Below are 17,465 nucleotides of genomic sequence, written 5' to 3'. Positions count from 1 at the left end.
GTGTTGATTATCATTGGGTGAACTATTCCTTCAAAGCTGGCATAGCAACTGTCCAGCAATCTTAAAATATTTAAAAACGTAAAATTTCTCCCTTCTACCCTTAATGTACCAGATGCTGGGTTTCCTTGTCCGCCTGTTCATCACTTTGGTATACTCCCACAATGTCTTGTGTAATTATTTTGTCTTGGACTGGACATGGAGATGTAATTCAAGGCTGAAAGCTGTTTATTTTAGGCTAGAGGTCATTCACTATTGTTGTGTCAAGCTCTGTAATTATACAGCATTCCTAAATCTGAACTTTTTATTTGTATTATTCACAGCAGTTTCAATGCTCTGCAATTTTTCTTTCTTTCATGCACAGGACTGCACTGTCTATGACATGGAAGAGAAGATTTTGGATGTTGTAAGTATTTTCAATTTCCAGTATTACTTTATTTATACTCATTAAGTTATTTGTTTTATTTCTCTAACATAATTGTGTAAATTAGGATAATGAGAGTAGTTTAAGTTAGTTTTATACTTCTCAGCTTCTCAGACAGCAACACATTTTACATGTAAGTCACCTTTATTTAAATAGTGCCTTCAACAATATAGATTGTGACAAAGCAACTGAAGCATTAAATAGGAAAATAGTGAATCAATAATGCAAAGAAGCAGTTCATCATTGAGTTCAGTGATGTCATCATCCGACTCATTTCAGTTTATTATTATATTATCTGTGCAATCAAGTCGATGAAATCGCTGGAAATTAAGTGTCCACAACTAAGCAAGCCAGAGGCGACAGCGGCAAGGAACCGAAACTCCATCTGTGACAAAATGGAGAAAAAAACCTTGGATAAATCCAGGCTCAGTCAGGAAACCAGCAGTTCAATTCCAGGCTGCAGCAAAGTCAGATTTTGCAGAAGAATCATCTGTTTCCTGTGGTCTTGTCCCGGTGGCCATCTAGGAGACAAGGTCTTGACTGTGGATCTGTCTCTGGGGCACTAGTTGTCCTGGACTCTGCTGACATTCAGGGCTGTTGCTTTAACGATGTAGCAAGTACATTGTGTGTTATGAGAAGTGTTCCCAGTTCTGGTTCTCCTAATTAATGCAGCCTAAAAATCCTTTAACGGGTTCAAATACTAGAAATGTTTTAGTGTGTTATGTGTAAGCCAGGTAAAAGAGGTAGGTCTTTAATCTAGATATAAACTGACACAGTGTGTCTGCCTCCCAAAAAATGTTAGGTAGGTTATTCCAGGAATCTACCATCCGCAGTTGATTTTGATATTCTATGTATTATCAAATTGCCCGAGTTTTGGGAATGTAGCGGACATGGAGGACTATAGTGCAATAAGAGCTTGCTCAAATACTGAGTTGCTAAACCACTCAAGGCTTTATACGTTATAAGAAAGATTTTAAAATCTATACGATGCTTGATAGGGAGCCAGTGCATTGTTGACAGAACCGGGCTAATATGGTCATACTTCCTGGTTCTAGTAAGAACTCTAGCTGCTGCATTTTGGACTAGCTGGAGTTTATTAAGTGTGCAGAACAACCACCCAATAAAGCATTATAATAATCTAACCTTGAGGTTATGAATGCATGAATTAACATTTTTACATAACATAGACAGTGTTCTAGGTTATTACATGCAAAGTTTTAAGGTCCTATAATGAACACCTCTGTTTTTTTCAGAGTTTTGCAGTAAGAAATTACTCTTCATCCAGGATTTTATATAGAGTATTCCATAAATTTTTCAAATTGGTATGTTTCTCCAGGCCATGAAGAAATATAGAGCTGAGTATCATTGCTATACTAGGAACTACCAAAAGTCCAGCATTTTGTGACCTTAGTGAGCGTGATGGGTTGTAGTGTGGTATAAGGCTAGTTAGGTACGCAGGAGCTAAACCATTAAGGGCCTTATAGGTAAGTAATAATAATTTGTAACTGATACGGAACTTAATACAGTAGGTAGCCAGTGCAGAGACTGTAAAATTGGGGTAATATGGTCATATTTTCTTGACCTGGTAAAGACTCTAGCCGCTGCATTTTGGACTACCTGTAGCTTGTTTGTTGAAGATGCTGGACAACCACCAAGAAGTGTGTTACAATAGTCCAGTCTAGAGGTCATAATAAATGCATGAACTAGCTTTTCTGCATCAGAAACAGGTAACATATTTTGTAGCTTGGCAATGCATGCAAAGTTGGAAGAATGCTGTTTTTGTAAAATGGGAAATATGGTTTTCACAAGACAAGTTGCTGTCTAATATAACACCCAGATTTTTGACTGTAGAGGAAGTAACAGTACATCCGTCTAGTTGAAAACTGTAGTCTACTATCTGTGTACTGTTTTTTGGTCCAATAAGTAATATCTCTAATCCGAATTTAATAGGAGAAAATTAAATTTTTAACACAGTCTGTTAAGTTTCATCTGGTCTCTTTGATGTATATAGTTGAGTATCATCAGCATAACAGTGAAAACTAATCCCGTATTTTCTAATAATATTACCAAGGGGCAACATGTATATTGAAAATAGAAGAGGACCTTGGACAGATCCTTGTGGCACTCCATATTTTACTGGTGATAAATGAGATGACTCCCCATTTAAATAAACAAAATTGTAGCGATCGGACTGGTAGGATATAAACCATCTTAGAGCCTGCCCTTGAATACCTTTATAGTTTTGTAATCGTTCTATGAGTATTTCATGATCTATGGTGTCGAACGCAGCACTAAGATCAAGTAAAACAAGCAATGAGAAGCAGCCTTGATTTGACGCAAGAAGCAAGTCATTTGTTATTTTAACAAGGCCAGTTTCTGTGCTATGGTGGGGCCTGAAACCTGAAATTCTTCATACAGATAGTTTTTTTTGCAGGAAGGAGCTCAGTTGAACAGACACAACTTTTTCTAAAATTTAAGACATAAATGGAAGATTTGAAATGGGCCTATAATTTGCCAGTTCACTTGGATCTAGTTGTGGTTTCTTAATAAGAGGCTTAATAACCGCCAGCTTGAATGGTTTTGGGATGTGACCTAAAGATAACGACGAGTTAATAATGTTGAGAAGCGGTTCTTTTGCTACAGGTAACAAATCTTTCATTAATTTAGTGGGTATAGGATCTAATAAACATGTTGTTGATTTAGATACACTGATAAGTTTATTTAGCTCTTCCTGTCCTATAGTTGTAAAGCACTACAGTTTATTTTTGGGTGCAATGGATGAAACTGAAGTATTAAACGCTGTAGAATCTACATTTGTTATTGTATTTCTGATGTTAGTAGTTCATAAAGTCACTAATGCTGTGCTGTTGGGAAATGTCAACACCAGTTGATGCTTTATTTTTCGTTAATTCAGCCACTATTGAATAAATAATTGGGATTATGTTGGTTTTCTTCTAAAAGAGATGAAAAATAATTAGGTCTAGCAGTTTTTAATGCTTTTCTGAACATCATTTCATGTTAACAAAAATTATGGCCCGACCACCAAATAAACATATATTTACACTGGCATTGTTATATTATTACAAAATACAAAATATTATTTCTTTATTATATTTAGTCAGAATACATTACTTAAAATGTGTAATCAAAAGATTACATTACTGCCTATAATTTTTTGCCATTTTTGTTCATGTCCTGTAATTTGAAATCTACCTTTTACTGGAAATAACTTTTACGTGCAGTGACATGTGAGCATATGCAGTCATATATGTGTAATATCGGGAATTGGGCAGGGTGAAGGACCTTTGGAATTTACATGCAAGTGTGACGGTTGGGTGAAGGAAAGGCTGGAAACAAATGTGAGTTAACAGTTTTTAATGAGAATAAACAAACAAACACGAGGGAACAATGAGGCTGGGAAGACGAATATCCAAGGTGGTGGTGAGGAGGTTAGGAATCTGGATGATGACGGTGAGAAGGCAGCAGGAGAGGATGGCACAGGAACTGCGGGGAATAAAGCCGAAGGTAAGTGTTTGTAGCTGAGTGGAAATGTGTAGAGTGGATGAGGTTCTGGGAAAACACAGACATCCAACGCAGTCAACACTGAAGCCGACAAACAGGATGGGGAGAGACACAGGAAGGACAGGAATGTTCAAGTGATGTGCCAGTGAAGAAGCAATGAAATTACCTTCGGCTCCGGAGTCCAGAAGGGCGTGACATTCATGAGATTGATTCCTCCACCGCAGTTTCACCGGAAGGAGGGTCGATGATGTAGTTGAGGACTTCCCAGCGGAGATCCCACCCAATAGTAGCCTCAAGTTTACTTCCGGGCTGGCTCTTTTAACCGGGCATGAGTCGATGTTATGAGCTGAGCCTCCGCAGTATAAGCACAGTCCTTGGGACCTCCGCCGTTCCCTCTCCCTCCGGAACAGCCGAGCTCTACCCACCTGCATGGGCTAGTGGTCGTCGATGGGACCGACCGCGTTCTCTCGACTCGAGCGCCCCCTGGCAGGAGAGGTGGTATGGCATGTGGGACTAGGCTGGCGACCCAGGCGGTTAATCCGTGCATCCACTCGTAAAGTCAAGTCTATAAGTCCGTTAAGTTTTGGGGGCAACTCGAGGAGGTAGATTTCCTTCTGAACACGGTCGGATAACCCATGCAGGAATCGATCCCACTGCGCGGTCTCGTTCCAATGGCACGCGGCCACCAGGGTGCGGATCTCGATGGAATAGTCAGTAACTGATGATGAGCCTTGACGGAGTTCAGAGAGTTGATGAGGTTCTGGGAAAACGCAGACATCCAACGCAGACAACACTGAAGCCGAACAGGGTAAACGACATTTAAACAACAATCTCACAAACACAAGACGTGAGACAAGCCAATATATAGGAGATGAGTAATGAGTGACAGCTGTTGCTGATGACAATTAACGGAGACGCCCACAAACTAATCAGTGCAGACGCGAAACACACAGACTTCTCCACAAAGTGCAAACACCCAGAGATCACGGTTTACCAACCGTGACAGCAAGCACATGCTAAGTGAAGGCATAATGGGTGACAAAATCACAAAAACAAAGCATGAATGGTTTGAGTCTTATAATTTATTCCTTCACTGTCAAGCAACCGTGGCAGAAATAAAGGCAGTCCATTCATTAGAAATGGTCTGTGTGCAATGCAAGAGAAATGTAGATGATTTGTTTTATCTTAGGTTATGTTGTACACTAACTCTTTATATAGTAAGGAAAAAGTCCTTCTCATCAGGACCACCTGGCTGAACTTTTCAAATTATAGCCTAGGTTTAATTTTGAAACAATTCTAGTTGTGAAGTCTTCATAAATGCAAAGCAAACCATGGGGTCTTGCTGTTTTCTTCAGTGTTTCATAGAGAATATTACTGTTCATTTTGTTTACACTCCTGTTCTTGTGCACTGAGTGGAAAATTAAATCAAAGCTCAAATAGTGTTCAGTTTGTTTATTCAAACCCCATGGTTTATTGGACTTCATTTACATGCTTGGCTTCTGTGGATTATTGTGGAATTTTTAAGTAGACCTAATTGATCTGTTTTTCCTGGCCCAAATTAAAGATTACATTAGATTAGATTAAAATAAGTGCTTACATTATTGGTACAATCAACATATTAGTCCACTAGACTCTGGAAAATTTGATTATGTATGTTTATTTAGATTTAGCCACAGTATTGCTTTTGTATTGATGGGATACTTGGAACAAGCTTGCATCAGCAGAAATACTGTATAATCCACCAGTGTACCACTATTAATAATGACCAACAGTAATTGAGTGGTTTGGGAGCATAAAGTGGAGGGAGCATAATATGGAGAAGAGACAGTTTTGGAGGAGGAAGGTTCCAATAGAGTTCCAATAGTTAAAAAAATAATTTCATAACTGAAAAAGCAGATAATAGATATTATCCCAACTCCTTCCCCTTGTGATTTGGCTGCTGTAATGTTCTCTTGATACTATGGCACAGGGCAAATATGGAGATCAACCCTCAGATGTATACACAGAATAAGTATGTATTTGTAATGCATAGCCAGGTGACACTTTATTTGGATAGTTCACTTTAGACACTTTAGACCTTACACTGTTAGGGTAAGGGTTAGGTTTAATATAATCAGTTGATATGTACTTGCAATAGTGAGTAGAATTTCTGTTGGGGAACCATCAAAATAAAGGGTTAGCAAAGCAGAAATGCTATTAATAATAGTAATACAGTCTACTAATACTAATATGGCTTCAAGTTGACATGTCTAAAGTGGACTATCCAAATAAAGTGTGAATCATAGCTATTTTAAATTGCACATCTTGAGTGACAGATTTTGAAAATGCAGCTCAATCATCCAGCACTATTTTTAACTCTCTGTTCTCCTAAATTCCAGTCAAAGGTGTTGAACAGTATTTGTGACCAGACTGTGAGAACCACCTCTGATCCTCTAATGAGCCAGTCAGCATGTCTGGAGGAAGTTCAGCTGACCAACATCAAACCAGAAGAGGGATTGGTGAGAATTAATATTTTGTAATTATTATCTACCTTCATAATTGTTATCTCCATTTGAAAAAAAAAAAAAAAACAGATAATTGCAAAATATGAATAATTCTCTCAACATTTAATCACCCCCCCCCCCCCCCCCCCCCCAATTTCCTTCAGTGGAACACAAAAAGATTATATATAATTATATATATAATTTATTATTTTTGGGCAATTTTATTTTAAATACTTGATAGTGTGATGGAATGTATGGAAGACAGGAGGCAAATGCAAGTTGACAGGGTTTATTGTAATGAGATGAGATGGATGAAGGTTGGAGAGTGACGCAGGGACCTCGATGGCAGCACAGACTGGTGAGTAGGTGGGTTGAGTGCGCTGGTAGAGATGACGGTGGTGGGAGATCCGTGAGAGGTGAAGATAATCCGTGTGAGAGAGGAACAATCCAGAGACGACCGAACAAGAAACAAGTAAGAGCAGGAACATGGGAATCAGGACAGACATCTAACACGGAGGACCTCAAACAACGATCTGACAAATAAGAGACGAAAGACGGTGTTAAATAGGCAGTTGGAATGAGAGGACGATCAGCGGCAACATCCACATGAAACAATCAACATGACGTAACATGAATACAGCTGGAGACGGTGCATTCATGAACCGTGACAGTACCCCTCCTCCTAAGGACGCCTCCTGGCGTCCCCAGAATCTCTTACCTGTCGATTGTAATCATCGATAAGGGAGTGATCAAGGATGTCCCTAGCAGGTACCCAACTTCTCTCCACCGGACCGTAACCCTCCCAGTCCACCAAGTACTGAAATCCGCGTCCCCTCCGTCTAAAGTCCAGAATGCGATTGACCGAATAGGTGGTCTCCCCATCTACGAGTCGCGGCGGGGGGAGGGGAACCGGGGTAGGCGGATTAATGGGAGAATGAAAAACGGGCTTTATTTTGGATACGTGAAAGGCGGGATGAATTCCCCTGTACGCAGGAGGGAGTTTAAGGCGGACTGCCACCGGACTAATGATCTTGGTGACAGTAAACCTATTAGATACGGAACGGAGAGGAATATTTTTGGTAGAAAGCCACACTTTTTGACCCACGACGTATACGGGAGGCCTTGACCGGTGGCGATCGGCTTTGGCCTTGGTGCGCGCCCCCACCTGGAGTAGAGTCTCGCGGGCTCTAGTCCAAGTGCGGTGACACCTCTGGACGAAGGCGTGAACGGAGGGGACCGCAACCTCGGATTCCATACTGGGAAAAATAGGTGGCTGGTAACCTACACTACACTCAAAATGAGATAGGCCCGTAGCTGATACTGGTAAGGTATTGTGGGCGTACTCCACCATAGACAATTGTTGGCTCCAGGAGGAAGGATTCTTGGAGACCAAACATCCCTGAGGACAGACTTACAGTCGCTCCCAGTAGTCTACAGAATTCTCGCCAAAATTTAGACACAAATTGGGGTCCCCTGTCGGAAACCACATCTATCCGGAGGCCATGTAAATGAAAGACGTGGTCTACGACGGTCAACGCTGTCTCCTTGGCTGAGGGTAATTTGGGCAAGGGAATAAAGTGGGCTGCCTTCGAGAACCGGTCCACCATGGTTAAAACTACCGTGTTGCCCTGGGAGGGCGGGAGGGCGGTAATAAAATCTAGAGCGATGTGGGACCAGGGTCTCGAAGGAACCGGCAGCGGTTGGAGTAACCCATCAGGGGGCCGATTGGAAGTCTTACCAGTGGCACAAACCGAGCAAGCCAAAACAAAACTGTGAATGTCGCGAGCCATAAGTGGCTACCAGAATCGTTGCTTGACTAAAAATCTAGTACGGTTAACCCCTGGATGGCAAGCTACATTAGAGCAATGTCCCCACTGGATAACGTTGGACCTTAATCCCTCCGGCACAAATAAGCGGTTCGGTGGGCACCCGGGCGGAGGCGTTACCCCTTCTAAGGCCGTTCTGACCTTTGATTCGATCTCCCATGTGAGAGTGGAGACCACTAATGTCTCAGGAAAAATACACTCGGGAGTGGACGGGCGTTCGGAATGGTCAAAAATACGCGACAAAGAATCGGGTTTGATATTTTTGGAACCCGGGCGGTACGAGATAGTAAAGTCAAAACGTCCGAAAAAAAGTGCCCATCGAGCCTGCCTGGAGTTCAACCTCAATCCATACTATAAAAGGAACCCCCGATCCTTCTAACCAGTGTCGCCATTCCTCCAATGCCATCTTAACTGCCAACAATTCTCGGTTACCAATATCGTAATTTCGTTCTGCCGGAGATAAACGATATGAAAAATACGCGCAAGGGTGGACCTTGTCGTCTAAGGGAGAACGTTGAGATAACACCGCTCCTACCCCCACCTCTGACGCGTCGACCTCCACCACGAACTGACGTGTAGGGTCAGGGGTAAGTTGGCGGCTTTGACGGCTAGTTGGCTGAAGTTGCGAATGAAACGCCGGTAGAAGTTAGCGAACTCCAGAAACCTCTGTAGGGCCTTACGGGAATCTGGGCTTGGCCATTCTACCACAGCCTTAACTTTCTCAGGATCCATGCGTATTCCCTCAGTCGACAAGATATACCACAAAAATGGAATTGACTGTGCATGAAACTCGCATTTCTCCGCCTTGACAAAAAGCCCATTTTTTAGCAACCTCTGAAGCACTCGTCGGACATGCTGCACATGTTCCTGGAGAGAGGAAGAAAAAATCAATATGTCGTCCAGGTAGACATAAATGAACTGATCGATCATATCTCGCAGCATGTCGTTTTCGAGTGCCTGGAAGACCGCTGGGGAGTTGGAGAGCCCGAAGGGCATCACCAAATATTCAAAGTGCCCTCTGGGTGTGTTAAAAGCAGTCTTCCATTCATCCCCCTCCCTGATCCAAACCAAATGATACGCATTGCGTAAGTCCAGTTTTGTGAAAATTGACGCTCCCTGCAACCTCTCGAAGGCCGAAGACATCAACGGCAAAGGATAAGTGTTCTTTACCGTGATGTTGTTCAGTCCTCGGTAATCAATGCAAGGTCGCAGTGATCCGTCCTTCTTTCCCACAAAAAAGAACCCCGCCCCCGCAGGAGAAGAGGAAGGGCGGATGAATTTAGAAGCTAGAGAATCAGAAATATATTTCTCCATAGCCTCCCTCTCTGGAACAGAAAGTGAATAAAGTTTGCCCTTAGGCGGAGACTTACCTGATAATAAATCTATGGCACAGTCGTAAGGACGATGCGGAGGAAGAGAAGCAGCACGAGACTTACTGAACACTTCCTTCAGATGGAGGATCTCAGCGGGCACGTTAGACAAATACACTGCCTCCTCCTGTAACATAGACACAGACGGCCAGGCAGACACTAAACAAGACTCATGACACTTTTTACACCAGGACAAAATGGAATTAAAGGACCAGTCTATCTTGGGGTTATGGAGGAGGAGCCAAGGGTGCCCGAGGACAATAGGTGCCAGGGGAGAGTCAAGGATGTGAAAGGAGATGGTCTCGGAGTGATTGCCAGATGTGATGAGTGTGATGTCTTCAGTAATGTACGAGATGGTAGGGAGTTGCTGTCCAGTGAGGGCGTGAACCGTGAGAGGGCTTTACAGGTGAGACGGGTTCCATAAGACACCAACGATCTTCTCAGCTGTTCTCACTATGCGTTGAAGTGACTTGCGCCAGAATGCGTAGCAGGTGCCATACCACACAGTGATGCAGCTCGTCAGGATGCTCTCGATGGTGCCTCTGTAGAAGGTGCACATGATGGGGGCCGGGGCTTTGGCCCTTCTCAGTTAGCAGAGGAAGTAGAGACGCTGCTGTGCTGTCTTGGCCAGTGCTGCAGTGTTTTCAGTCCAGGAGAGGTCCTCTGTAATGTGCACACCCAGAAACTTGGTGCTGCTCACTCTCTCCACAGTCGCACTGTTGATGGTCAGAGGAGCATGTTGTGTGTGCACTCTCCTGAAGTCAACAACAATCTCCTTCGTCTTCTCCAGATTCAGAGAGAGATTTTTGTCACTGCACCACCCGGCCAGGTGGCTCACCTCGCTCCTGTAGTTTGTCTCATCTCTGTTGCTAATGAGACCCACCACAGTCGTGCCATCTGCAGCTGCAAACTTAATAAAGAGGTTAGAGATGTGTGATGATGTGCAGTCGTGGGTCAGCACAGTGAAGAGGAGGGGCTCAGCACACATCCTTGGGGGGCCCTAGGGATGGGCGATATATCGCATGCGATTGTCAAGTGCATTTCATCAGTGAAGCCGGTTCCCTGATTACCGCTAAATCGCCATCAACTGCTTTCAAATGGAGCGCCATTTAATAGACAGAACCGTAGTTCACTGACAAGCTACGCAATATCGCGTTCATTATCGAAGGCGATTCATCTGCGCCTGTGGGCCATTGCCGTTTGAGCTTTATTAGCTAAAGCTGAAGAGTGAATGAACACAGGAAAACTAATTAACTCAACCAAACAAATCATATAATTTTGAAATATATATACAACGTAATATTACAACTCGTATCTAATGCTGTGTTCCAAGCTGGTTTTTGAGCCCGTAAATCATGACTTTAAACCATGTCTCACGATTTTTTAGCGTCACTTTTTTTAAGTCACACCAAAGTGACTGAGCGCAAGGAATTGTAATTAAATTATACATTTTATTGCAACGTTATATTGTCTATTTCTCACCATTTACCACTTGCATAAACACTGCAAACGTATGCAATATTATCCGTAGGGGCTGCCATTGTTGTTTTGTGGGCTACGTGATGTCACAGCTCGGAACTGGGAGTACATCGATCTAGTACGAGTTCACGGGTGGGAAGTCACGGGTTTTTTCTGCCGTTCCGGTGTACTTTTATGGGTAGAAGATTGGAAAAACACACAAAATAACTACAAAATAACTGGCATAACTACACAAAATTATGTGAATGCACTAGTGAACTTGTGAAAGCACTAGTGAAAAACTGCCATAACCAATCATAAATTTCTACATAAGAAATTCTCTCTTTTCACTGCCAAATGTATAGAGTTTACTGTCTCTCCTTTTCTGTCATTTTCATGATTTTTCTTTCTGCCTTCCTGTTACTCAGGGCATGTACATAAAATCCACCTTCGATGGACTTCATGTCATCACTGGCACCACTGAACATGTGAGTAAGGGCTCCAATGACGAAAGCCTTTGTGTTCAGTCTACATGAGCAAAATAATGGAAAGTAGATGGGGCATGTCTGTAAGGGCTACAGATGTCAGGTTTGCTCATTGTTTGTATTTAGATTGGATTCCCAAATGCATGGAGCTTTACAAAATGTAAAGCTGTAAAAATTAAATAGCATGCAAAAATGATGCTTCTGTTATTCTGAACAACAGCACTCTTGCTTGTGTGATGCTTGCTTGTGTGATATCTTGTTAAGGTGTGCATGAGAATCTGTAAGCGATCACACAAAAAATAGAGAAAATTTTTGAGAACACTGTTAAAGACCAGATGCAAACATTCCATTAACATTTATACATAACTTTGAGAGAATCTTGTAGAATGTTGAGAGAATGTTCCCTGTTAGTCGGGCCCTGACTTTTTGTGACCTGTTTAGACTTGTTTAATGAGTTTTAGCACGCTAGTACAATCATACTCTGTCAAGTAGAGTGGAAGGTTTTGTGTTCCCAGGGGCTTTGAACAAGTTAATTAATTTGAATTTTGTCCATTTTTAATAATAGATATTATAGACAGTGATGTCAAGATCATAAAACACTTCTCTGAAACTAAATTCCCATGAGTCAAGTGATTATTCACTGCTGTTGTATTAAATTTTAGGATGTGTTTCAGATATCAGCACAAGTCTGCAGTTATTGATAGTAATTTTCATATTCAGTCCAATGGTCCAATTTTTATAGGACAGGTCATTGAATAAACATTTCTTAGCAAGTAACTTTTGCTTTAAACCAAAATTTTCCAGTATGTATTTTTCCACAAATAAAAATCCAAATGATGAAAGAAAGAAAGAAAGATAATATAGCCAATGGATTCCTGTATAGTCCTATATATAAATATACTTTATACAAGGATGTGAATCCCCTTGTTACTAACTGTGACGAGTGGGGCGGGGCCGAGGGACATGGGAGCGAGGCCGGTGGAGTGATTGGAGATGAGCTACACCTGTTCGACCCACCGGTCTCGAGGCCCACGGAGGAGATGGAAGGATATAAAACTGGCCTGGTCCTCTCTCGTCGTTCACTGTCGTCGCTGCAGTTTTATATCCTTCCATCTCCTCCGTGGGCCTCGAGACCGGTGGGTCGAACAGGTGTAGCTCATCTCCAATCACTCCACCGGCCTCGCTCCCATGTCCCTCGGCCCCGCCCCACTCGTCACACTAACATTTTATTTGATATAACATGATGCTTATAACAATTTTTCAGAGACAAATTCTTATATAACTTTAAGCTGTGTTACAGTCACACCAGTTCAAATGTGTGTGTGTCGACAGTCTTGATGTTTTAGAGTTTCAAACCTTGAATGCAATGTTCTATTTCTGCATGGCTGATTTGTAGATGGTACACACAAAAAAAAATATCTGTATTTTTATATATGTTGCCCTGTATCCCATTGATTTCCTAAGGTGGTCATTTTTTAATGTGAACAACACAAGTCTGACTGGTTTTGTTGGGTTTTTTTTTTTTTTTTTTTTTTTTCACTTAGCAAGTGTAACCCTCTGGTGTTGTTCATCATTGTGGAATAAAAAGTTTAACATTTTTAAAAATCTGAACTTCATTGGAACATTATGAAACTTGGTGATTTATTTTATTTTATTTTGTATTATTAGAAGTAGTTTGCAGACAATGAGCTGCAACTCTTGAAGTGAATTATTTTGACTTTATCCAATGATAGAACACTACAGCATCAAAGATATCTGTACTCTGGATGTATGTAAAACGTGCAAACTCACTTAAGCGAATACAAACTGTAGCGGGAAAGTCGTGGCCTAGTGGTTAGAGAGTTTGACTATTAACCCTAAGATTGTGGGTTCGAGTCTTGGGCTGGCAATACCACGAGACCCTTGAGCAAGGCAACGAACCCCCAACTGCTCCCTGGGCGCTGCAGCATAAATGGTCCACCTGTGTGTGTGTTCACTGCTGTGTGTGTGCAGTTTGCATGAGTTACATGCAGAGCATGAATTGTGAGTATGGTGTCACTTCACTTCAGGCTTGGTATTCCAAATATATATGCAAAATGCTATTATATATACACTTTTATATAATTGCTCAAAAATAGAAAACTATTGCTCAAAAAAACTATTGCTTTTCTTCTAAACATCTTTTTTGCCATGTACAAAACATATTGTACAGCAGTCATTATTCATTTATTTCTCTTCTCCAATCCATTTAGTTTAGTTTTTATAGAAGATGAAGATCATGTCAAAAATACTTTAGTTTCTAGATCCTGTTTAGTGCTAGTATAACAAGCATATACCAAGTTGTCGTATTTCATGAAGTGATTTCATGATGAACTGCAGTGCCCCACATCATGGAAAGCTCTTGCTTCACCTCTTACTCTCTTCTTTCATCATTTATCAGTTTAAGGAATAATACATAAGGACAAAAAAAAATAATATAAAAAAAGTTCAGATTTTTAAAAATGCAAAAAGGTTTTTTTTTTGGGGGGGGGGTCTAAAATGACAAACAACACCAGAGGGTTAAAAGAAAATGCTCAAATTAGTAATTTGTTTGTGAATCGGACTACACAGGTTGCACTTTACAATTGTTTTTATGTGCAGTCCTTGAATTGTAGCCCTGTTGAAAATGGTCCAGAAACATACTGTAATTTAAGTCTTGTTAATCGAATTTAAGGACTTACATTTTTCAAATTTCTGACGAGGTTTGTATACACCACTATTCTATATTATACTTTACTTGATTTTGGACCAAGGAAAAACAGGAACATTAAATAAAAAAATTACAAATTTGTATAGCATGTTTATATATAATGTACAGACCTCTTAAGAAGACATGCTGATTTACTTTTAATTTCATGTTTTGGTTTAATTGCATTTTACACATGTAGCAATATTGTGTTATGTTGATGCCTATTTATGAATTTACAGCATGTACTTAAATATTTCTGGCATTAGAAAAGGAGATTTGATTCATTAGTAATATCAGTTTTACCACAGTTTTTTTAATCATTCTTTTTTTATTTGATTATAACATAGTTTATTATTAATACTTAGCGATGGGGGGCTGGGATCTTGTCTTGTTCACAAAATTTTCAAATGATTTTGACAGAAACATCGATATTTAAAGAAAACAAATTCTCATAGAATTTCCCCTCTAGTCCCCAGCTGATGTGACATGCAAGATCCACGCTGGAGATGAAGTCATCCAGGTCAACCAGCAGACAGTGGTAAGTATTACTGTACACAAGTTCTTTCTATTGTTTATTGGTACTTTTTTCATGTATACATTTTGGCATCGAATGAAATATGTGTTTTGCAATTGGTTCCGACTCCTTCTGTTATTTTGGATTAATTTCTCCAATGTGCAATCTTGATTTAGCATATTTGAAAAGGGTTTGTGCAATGCTGACTTAGATTTGGTTTGAAACCATTTTCAATGCATAATCTGAAGAGCCTGCGTCTGTATAAACAGAACTCTTTTTGGTAGTATTTATGGGTTTGTGCTTGTTTGCTCCAGGTGGGTTGGCAGCTGAAGAACCTGGTGGCCAAGCTGAGAGAGGACCCTAAAAGTGTGGTGCTTCTTTTAAAGAAAAGGCCCACAGGAACCTCAGGATTTACCCCAGCACCTCTCAAAAACATGCGCTGGAAAGCACCCGTGCCTCAGGTGTGTCAATAATAAAGGTTTAATAGTCATCAACTCTCAGAAGATCATATAAGTGAACTGAATCGTCTTTTCAGATTGTAAAATTATCAATCAAACATATATATATTTTTAATAATTTTATATAAACTTATTTTTATTTAATGCTGTTCAGTTGCTTCATCACATTCTGTATAGATAAACATGCTATATAAATAAAGGTGACTTCACTTGACTTCACTACACTATATGGCCAAACGTATGTTGACAAATCTTGAAAAAATTAAATCATTTACATTCCAAACACAAAAAAAGATATATATATATATATATATATATATATATATATATATATATATATATATAGACTGTCAAAATTAACACATTAATGCATGCAGTTAATTTTTTCAGTTAATGTAATATTTTCGGGTTAAAATATTTAACACAATCAACGCAGGGGTGGAGATAGGGTTGGCCACCCCACTCACAGCTTCTGTTTCTCTGTTTTTTCTTTCTTGACAACAAAATAGGCACACGCTCTAGCCTATATCATTTTATATTAAACAGCTGAAGAAGCTACGAGCATGCAGTGTTGTAGTTATGTCATCAGTTAAGTCAAGTTACCAACAAAAGTGATTAAAGCTGTCTTAAAACTGTGCATGCATTTATGTATTTGTTATATATGAGTCACATTTAACAACCACTCTGAAAAGCAGCCCAGCACTGTCTCTCTCATCTAACACAGCATTCAACTTGACAGCTCATTAGACTTTAACAACTGGGGTGGAGAGTGACGTCACAGCCTCTGAAAATGCTTTGGTTATATCTACGGAAGGAAAATAGATAGAGTGTTTGGATTTAATGGCACAAACTGGCACAAATCGAGCACAGACAAACTGCGCTGGTTTGGAGCAATTTGGGCAACATGGGGTGGAGAGTGACGTCACATGGTCAAAAAAAGATTGTTTAATATCTCAAACACCAAACCAGCGCAAACGTTCATTTTTGTGATTTGTGAAACGTTCATAGTTTTGGTGATTATTTCTTTTTATGGGGTGCCAACTTCACGGAGGTGACTTTAATACCTGAAGTTGGTCAGAAAAGGTAAAGAGTTGTGAGAAAATATGTGTGTCATATCTGTGTCAAATTCAGCAGCTCTTAAAACCGGTTAAAATATCCGAATAACCCAGCTGCTGTGATGTATGTTCATCATAGAACAAAAGAAAAAGAGGAAATCAATATCATTTTATAGCTTTAAGGATTCATCTGTATTTAATTTAGAATTTGCCAAAAGGCACATGTAGCTAAATATAACATTTATTGTGATGGGTTTATGTGAATATTGATTTAAGTTCAATACATTTTTATGCTGATTACAAGCACACTGAATATATGCATTTTGAAAATTTGAGTATTTAAATAAAACCAAGTAAATGCAAATAGTTCATGTTAAACTACTATGACATGATTGGTTTTAGTGCAAACATCTTTCTGTATCATCGACAAATATAAAAAACGACAAGTTTATAAATGTTAAAATTGTGATCAAAATGTCAAAGGTATTTTGACATTTTGGAGTCACACAAATGTCTAAAATTGATTCAAAAATAGATCTATTGTTTGTTTTATCATTTTTTGTTATGAAAGTACAGTAATATATAAATTGAATTTTTTACTCTATTTAGTGATGCAGAGAGATGCATTAAAAATAAAAAAATTCCTTATATTCTACAGAGCTCCATGTCTCCTAGTAAGAGTCAGTCAGACAATTCTGCCAAACTCTGCAGTAGGAAGGACAAGCCAGCCATATTTGACCTGTACATCCCACCACCTCCATCAGTGCCTTACACACCACGGTGAGACTGGATGCTGTTGTCAAGAAAACCTTTGTGAATGTTCTGTTGTAACATGTAGCAGTTTAATACCTCATAAATATCATGGTATTTTGATTCTGATAAATTTCTGTTCATGGGATGTATCAAAGCACAATGGTGTTATTAGACTCCATCACTTTTCCATTGCATTTCTGAACTTAACTCCAAAGAAGTTAAAAGAATAGTTCACCTAAAAATGAAAATTCGTTGAAAATGTACTCACCATCAGGTCATTTTTAGAAGATTTAGATGAGAACATATTTTGAGAAATTTAGCATTAGATCACTTGCTCACCTGTGGATCCTCTGCAGTGAATGGATAAAAATGTCACAATAATTCACAAGTAATCCACACCACTCCAGTCCATC

The 17,465-nt window shown here is 40.0% G+C and overlaps 1 protein-coding gene across 1 annotated transcript in view; it reads left to right on the top strand.

Moving 5' to 3' along the window:
- Positions 1–17,465, top strand: part of LOC132111811 (connector enhancer of kinase suppressor of ras 3-like) — a 121,914-nt gene that overhangs the window by 54,071 nt on the left and 50,378 nt on the right. Inside the window, exons 5-10 of the mRNA XM_059519416.1 lie at positions 362–403; positions 6,322–6,441; positions 11,509–11,568; positions 14,742–14,810; positions 15,101–15,247; positions 16,958–17,079. Of these exons, the coding sequence (XP_059375399.1) occupies positions 362–403; positions 6,322–6,441; positions 11,509–11,568; positions 14,742–14,810; positions 15,101–15,247; positions 16,958–17,079 (560 nt within the window). The remainder of the gene's footprint in view (positions 1–361; positions 404–6,321; positions 6,442–11,508; positions 11,569–14,741; positions 14,811–15,100; positions 15,248–16,957; positions 17,080–17,465) is intronic.

The sequence above is a fragment of the Carassius carassius genome, chromosome 31 (genome assembly GCF_963082965.1).
Source record: "Carassius carassius chromosome 31, fCarCar2.1, whole genome shotgun sequence".
Lineage (NCBI taxonomy): Eukaryota > Metazoa > Chordata > Actinopteri > Cypriniformes > Cyprinidae > Carassius > Carassius carassius.
Note: the sequence above shows the minus strand (reverse complement) of the source record. Positions and strands in the feature narration are given on the sequence as shown.